Consider the following 7,736-nt stretch of genomic DNA (forward strand, 5'->3'; position numbering starts at 1 on the left):
TTAACCAATCTTCGGAATGAACGCACCTTCGGAATAATGCCACAAATTTTCATATTAACGAACCCTTTTTCATTTTTTGATTAACGAACCTGTAGGTATGGTATAGGAAATTTGCGTGTTTCGGATTAACGACCCTTCGGAATAATGAACCTTCGGAATAGCGAACCTTCGGAATAACGAACAGCACCCGTTCATTTGCACACTCTCTTGCCTAAAGAGCTATATGTTTCTATGCTCTTTGCTCTTGTCACCCTCACTGATCAGTGATAGCACACTTATAATATATAAATTATTAATTAAATTGTTATTAATTTAATTAAATTATTAATTATATAAATCATACTGCACATATTAACGTACATCATCATCACTGTGCCTACCTTCAAATTGGCAACAAACGTAAACGCACTCCGTCGCGTAATTTAATGCCGTCTGATATCTACCGTCGTGAACTCTGGACATGTTCAGCGTCTTGTCCATTCCACCACTTGATAGAGCTTTAACAGGTAATAATTATGGCATGCTCTGACAATGATATGCTATTAGCAGGGACATTGCGTGTATGGGGGATGATGTAGGATGGGGTCTAAATTGCCACTAACCCCGGGCCGCGCTCCTTCACACAGTCCTCAGCCAGGCGGGTCGCAGCAGTTAGGGTGCCACTTGCCACACTGTTGTCCCACACGTACATATCTGTGTTGGTCCCTGCATCAAGCTTTGTAATTCTTCTGATTTCTCGAGAACTTTTAAAATTAAGTCTACACAGTTGGTGGTTTAAATTAGGCAGCAAATGTAGTGAATTGTCACCATAGTTACTGGCAGAGTATGCTGGTTTATATTGCTTCTTTTTATGCGGTCCTATTTTGCTAGAAACTCGACTTGAGCTTGCATGACTTGCGACATAAATAAATTTATAAATTAAATCCAAAATGAATGCAATTTCACATCAAACACTGAATTAAAATATCACCAGAGACTTGAATCAATTGCAGAGTTTTTAAATCAAAATTGTGCTTGTTACTTGGGTTGGAAATGAAACATCCTTTCAGTGATGGACAATCATATTAAATCATTTAAATGCAATTGCAAAGTTACCATACAATTTGTTGCATGTTGCCAAATGTTTGCTTCTATTTCTTGCTTGTTTGTAACATCGACTAACAATTTTTACTTTACAGAACCTGCCCGACAGTGTCTGTTATGTGGCTCATACGCATGCTGGCCATGAACAACGAGCATGGTACAATATCTGAGGAGTGAGGATTGAGGACTGATGGGTTGTGTGGCCCTCTGCATCCAAGACAAATCAAAGTCTGCAGTTCAAAACTCCAAGCCATAGATATCAAAATGCCTGAATTGATAATGTTTGTCGGTCCTCCATTTAGTGTAAGTCAATTAAATATTTCATTTTTTTCATTTTTTTTTCTTTGCTTTTGCATCAACTCCAATAATTCTTGGCCATTATTACTGGTTAGTAAAAAAAATTTTGAAAGTCATGTGACCCTTGCTGTGCTTGGTTTGTTCATTGGCACACATGCTGGAGTTCTTTCTTTGCAGTTGACACTGATGTCTGCAAGCTAGCTTGTCGGTGAACAGAGTTAACTTTATCCTTTATGGTCCATGGCCTTTCTGCTTGACTTGGGTACAAAGACTATGCATACATTGGAAGCACACATGCTACCTTTTTTAACAACTGAATTTAGATCAAGTTTGGACGGATTACTTAATGCTGATGAAAATTCTTGGCTAGAGTAGTTAACCTTATTGTATATGCCAGGGCACACATTTTTTTTAAGGAGGGAAATTGAAAATGGAACATGACAGTGAAGGAGTCAAAGTTTATGGGGGGAAATTAAGAGCAAGACTAGCAAAATCAACATTGCATTCCTACACCATGAATCAATTCACTTTATTGAAAGTTATCAAGAAGACTGTTTTGAAGATGCGTACCGGTAATAACATATCTTGCCAATTGAATTGAAGCCTAGTGAGATTTCTAGTATAAAGTAATGAAGTAAAATTATGTAATCATGAAGATGATTTGTCATTTGAACATATTACAGGGAAAAACGCTCCACTATCAAAGATACTTCAAGTCAACCCATCGGCGGCTGTCGACAAGCGAGCTGTACACAGACCATCCAGAATGGGGGCTAAGAAATGTTGCTCTGAATGTCATTGCCGTTCTCCGAGGAGGAGCAAATGTTGTATTGGATGATGAAAATTGGCAAAGAAAGACAAGAGTTTCTATCATTCAGCTCATCAAATCTAAGGTGAGTGGAATATATTGACTGAGGGATAAATTGAATGTCTACATGTATCATTCATCAAGCTCAAGTCTAAGATAGGTTGAATATAGGGCCTGAAGTATGAATTAAATGTCTATTACTCAGCTTATCAAGTTTAAGATGAGGGGAATATTTTGACTGAAGAGTCAATTGAATGCTTATCTTATATCATCATTCAGTTAACTAAAGTGAGAATTAAATGTCTATCATTCAGCTTATCAAGTATAACGTGATTTTCTTTTTCTTTTATAAGTTTAGGAGCCAACATACCAACTGAAATGCATCATCTTCAAGCCAAGGAATGATCTGGAGTGTTATTGGAGAAGAGAATGGGTCCTGGCAAGATGTTTCCTGGCCCGTGGTGGAAAAGAAGGGATGCAGCAACCAGCCATCGATATACTCGGCACCCAGGCTAGGATTGGAAAGTGGTTCCAACATGTAGCTGGTACCAAGGTGTCTGACATAGAATGGGTAGATCACTCTGAAGGATGGCATCACATTGAGGAGAAGGAAACCTGTCTGGAAGCTGAGACTAGCTACAAGGTAGACTTTCTGTAGCATTTCAAAATTTAGGCTTCAGTTATTCTGTATTCTGTAGGTGTTGCACACTCTGTATGATGATGAAAATGAAAATATTTTGCAAACTCATATGCAATGTTGAAATTTGGGATGCCCTGTTGCTCTCTCTCCTTCTCTCTCACACACATACTCACATACACACACTCACATACACCATGATACACGGACACACGCATGAACGTGCATGTTATTATTTCATGAGACATGATGTACAGTTAGATACAGAGGATCTCACCTTGTCGCAGAATTCTATTCTGTTGCAGATAAGGAAAATATCCAGAGGGATAATTCCTCATGATCATGGACAGCCAGGTTTATGTTTTGTTTTGCTTTGCTTAATTTTGTTTTGTATGGTTTTTTTTTTCCCGATGCACTACCTTGAAAGATCTGAACAAGAACTTTTCAATTAATTATCTTTTTGTCCCCGCCGAACGAGTTCGAGCAGGGGACTTTGAAACGGGCTCCATACGTGTGTGTGTCCGTGTGTGTGTCCGTGTGTGTGTGTGTGTGCGTCCGTGTGTGATCAAAATGCTCAATCTGCTACTTCTGTCATTTATGAGCCAATTTTGATTCTGTTTGCTTTATATGATAGCACTACATGGGAGTTTTGAAATTTCTACACAGAATTTCAGTTTTGACCTTTGACCTTGACCTTTGACCTATATTGTACATTTTGCTACAAAATGCTACTCCTTCGCCATTTCTGACCCGATTTCGATTCCGTTTGCTTTAAGTGATGGCACTAGGTGAGGGCTTCAAAACTTGTACACAGAATTTTGACCTTTGACTTCTTTGACCTTTGACCTTGATTTTTGACCTATATTGTACATTTTGCTACAAAATGCTACTCCTTCGCCATTTCTAACCCGATTTCAATTCCATTTGCTTTATGTGATGGCACTAGGTGAGGGCTTCAAAATTTCTTCACAGAATTTTGACCTTTGACTTCTTCACAGAATTTTGACCTTTGACTTCTTTGACCTTTGACCTTGATTTTTGACCAGTATTGTACATTTTGCTACAAAATGCTACTTCTTCGCCATTTCTAACCCAATTTGGATTCCGTTTGCTTTATGTGATGGCACTAGGTGAGGGCTTCAAAACTTCTACACAGAATTGTGACTTTTGACTTCTTTGACCTTTGACCTTGATTTTTGACCTATATTGTACATTTTGCTACAAAATGCTACTTCCGGCGGGGACATATATTACGCACCGTGTAATTTCTACTTTTCCTTGTTTTTTTTTTCTTTTGATGAATTGCTTGCTAGAAATATCTTTTTGTAAATGGGAGTGATATTTAGAAAGCAAGTACATATTTCTTGTGATTATTGCACTGGATGTTATTTGACCATGCTTTTAAATCGTGATAATGAATGATCACAAATAACATTGTAATTACCGTACTGGTTCACAGTTTGAAGTGCCTGCAGTTTTTCTGGAGTGGACTGCAATGCGACATGCAGACCTGAAGGAACTTTCAGCGGCATTGAGATTGTGGAAGGAGCATGCCCCTTGTGGGAGGGTGATAGTTCTTGCAGCACTCCAAGATAATGAAGGTGAGGTGTAGTTTAATTTCCTTGCCTTCTGATGAATGCATTTCAGTGTTTCATAATATTTCATTCTTATGCCCCTTTCAGACCAAGAAGGCAGAATTAACTTATTGAGGACAAACTGATTTTGCTGTCACACATTTTTCCAATAGACACCACACCTGCCCGGGTATTCTCAGGTCTAGTTTTCAATGTGTAAGATGTGCTTTGATGACGCTTTGCCTCGCCCTCATGATGTTTCTCTCTATTGCTGGGCTTTCAGAATGATCTATGATATTTGTGTTTTATTGAAGGAAGAAGAAGCTACCGTAATGCACATCAAAAGGAAAGATACCATTATATGTTCCTCTGGAAAATATGTCACTTCCCATGCAATATATTGTTATGTGCAAAGTGTCAGTTTTAGTCTGTTTGATGCATAGAAACAGTATCAGGGAAATCTGTGCTGTATTCATATTTTTTTGCACACAAGATCTGTAACTTGCTCCAATATTGTAGTACCTACAGGCAGATTGGCAATCAATGCTGACCACACAAACTACCACAATTTGCCCCCCCCCCCCCCCCCCAAAAAAAAAAAAAAAAAAAAATGAAGAAAAAAAAGTCTTGATGATGGGTGATGATAAAGTCCACTTGTTTGATCCAAGTTATCACCAAGGGTGTTCTGCCCTTAGACTGAATTTCTGCTACTTATCCTATTTTATTGGCATAATTTTAGTTGATTCCCCCACTGTAACTGAAGTCAGCCATACATTCTTGTGCATAGCTATACCAAAGTCTTCCATGAAGGTCACTCTGATGTGATGGTGGCAGTGCTCCAGTGACAGCTTGTGTGACGACATAACACAGATTGGTGAACAGAGTGTAACAACAGGTGTGCTAATTAATCAGAAGGCATTAGGCAAAGTATACTTTGGGTTCTGCCTAAGTGGTTTTATCTTTTATTTCTGTTTGAGATCTGAACTTGATTGACAGCAACATACATTATAGTCAAAATACTTGGGATAACAAAGCGACATAGATCTCTTATTTTCAATTCATTCCAGGAGGTTCTGATGCGGCAGTAGTGGAGGAAATTTTCAACATGGCAAAATCCGTCAGCAAAACTTGTGAATTTCCTATCTACCTTGTCATCACAAAGGATCAAGAACAAAGCGGGACCTTCAGCAGGGCTCCTCAGCCTGGTATCCTAGCTTTCCTGCAGAGTATTCACAAACTTGACCTCCACCACCCAGGAACAGTGTACATACACCAGTCTGTGGGCAAGGCAGTCGTAAACTTCACCCACGCAGGGATGAAGCAGCTTGCTTGCAGTGCAGTTTGCAAGAACCCACACCTGCTCGTCATCAGCCAGAGTGACAGAATGTCAGATGATGTTCATCCGTCACTCACAGACATTGTCTTTGTGAGAGATGGTGAGAACGACGCACCATGTGTTCCCTTGCTTGACAGACTGGAAGATCTGGACTCTCAATGTGGAGAATGGATCTCAGAAGAGATGTGGGGAAGGGTGCTTGGAGTTGCTGTCAAGGACAGGCAGTGCATGAAAAGGTGAGCATCTTGTTAGATTTCTGATCTATGTACAGTCTGTATTAGTCATACAACAATACTGTAATACAACCAGATTTCTCCAGTTACTGGGTGGGATTTTTTTTAGGCATGTTTGCGGACACATCACTCAGATTCACGACAATCACATCACATTACATCATCACGCCGAGTCAACATCATTAACCTGTTCCTTTACGGAAACCTGGTATACCAGGTTCCCGTGGGAGCAACTGATATACAGGAACCTGGTATACCAGATTCCCAAGATAAAGATAAGAGTGCCTACTTTCGTGGCCTAAATTCATGTTCAGCACAAGCAGTAGCACCAGACTTGAAATCACCCTTGTTAGTTACATGTATGCTAGTTATTATAAATTAACTTCTGGAGTTTATAGGTTGTAGTAGATACCTACAGCAGGCTGTCACTTTTTAACCCTTGATTGTTAAAATCTCGTTTGAATTGAATTGAATAGAATTGAATTGAATTAAGTTGAATTGTTTATTTGTTTGTTTGTTTGTTTACGAATTGTTTTTGTATGAAGTGTGTGCACTCCTCTGATTCCAGCAGTACAATTTTGTAAATTCATTACCTGTTCACAGTATTCCATATTAGCTTTGAATTCTAAATGCTTGAATTGGATTAAGAAATTTTACCAAGAATTGCAAAATGAGAATGTAACATTTATTTTCATCTGCCACAATGGACTGTCATTTCAATTTTTCTTGTAATGTATTATCATAGGTTTTTGTAAAGGTATTTGACCCTGCTGATAAGCTAGTTGAAGTAGAGCTTCAAATATATGAATATAATGGAAACAAGGCATGCTGTATGCACAAATTTTTAATTTCTTACAGTGCAAGTTTGACAACTGTGATGCAAGCTAATGTCTACTTGATTGCATAGATTCATTCTTATTTTCCATTTGTGTTTCTGTATTCATGATATAATATCTTTGTAACTGTATACAGTACCGTATGATTCATGTACAATTTTGTAATGTGGAACTTTTACTAATTTTATGGAATTACCTTCCTGTTAGATATCAGAAGGAGTATGAGGACCTGGCCTCATGCATCTCAGCCAGCGAATCAAAGATGACCCTGAAACCACTACATCCCAACAGCCTCCTAAAGTTAAATGTCTTGTCAAGAACATCAGATGATCAACCAGCTCCACAGCATAGCTTCTCAATTTCTGGTGGCAACAGCCCAACAAAAGTGCCTGCATGGATGAGGCACGAGGGATTAGCAGGCAGAGAAACAGGTGTGGAGCCTAAAGACACAGGCAGAAGAGGGATTCTCACCAAGACTGCGTCAGTCAAAGCTACAGGAGAACCAAGGTGTGTGAGCAATACCAGAATAGCCATCATCTTTTTTAAAAGTGGTCATAAAATCTCAGAATTCCAGCCCACAGGAAGTGAAAACACAGAGGCCTGATGATTTTACTGTTTGCAATTAATATAAAACTCTGTCATTAATTCTGACACTAAATCAAATCACAGTTAATCCATTCATTGGGCTCTGCATTTCCATTCATATCCAATCAACATTAGCTGTACTTTTGAGGGAGGGGCCATTATTGGTCGCAGAAATGGGGGGGGGGGGGGACCCAATAACAAATGCAGTATATGTGTATTATTGAGTGCCACACAGGTTCAACCTCATCATGAGTCGCGCAAAATACAATGGACTCCAGTTATAATGAAGTCCTCAGGACCCGCAGTTTACTTTCGTTATATTGAAATTCGTTATAACTGAACAAATA

The 7,736-nt window shown here is 39.0% G+C and overlaps 1 protein-coding gene across 1 annotated transcript; it reads left to right on the plus strand.

Moving 5' to 3' along the window:
• The first annotated feature begins 416 nt into the window (after positions 1–416).
• Positions 417–7,408, plus strand: LOC139715720 (uncharacterized). The gene is made up of 7 exons (XM_071627270.1): positions 417–506; positions 1,179–1,386; positions 2,064–2,273; positions 2,547–2,831; positions 4,285–4,426; positions 5,467–5,971; positions 7,012–7,408. The coding sequence occupies exons 2-7, from the start codon at positions 1,348–1,350 to the stop codon at positions 7,406–7,408; spliced, it is 1,578 nt and encodes a 525-aa protein (XP_071483371.1). The 5' UTR covers positions 417–506; positions 1,179–1,347.
• Positions 7,409–7,736: the final 328 nt, after the last annotated feature.

The sequence above is a fragment of the Diadema antillarum genome, unplaced genomic scaffold, assembly GCF_040938485.1.
Source record: "Diadema antillarum isolate AM-2024a unplaced genomic scaffold, OU_Dant_1.0 scf00000054, whole genome shotgun sequence".
Lineage (NCBI taxonomy): Eukaryota > Metazoa > Echinodermata > Echinoidea > Diadematoida > Diadematidae > Diadema > Diadema antillarum.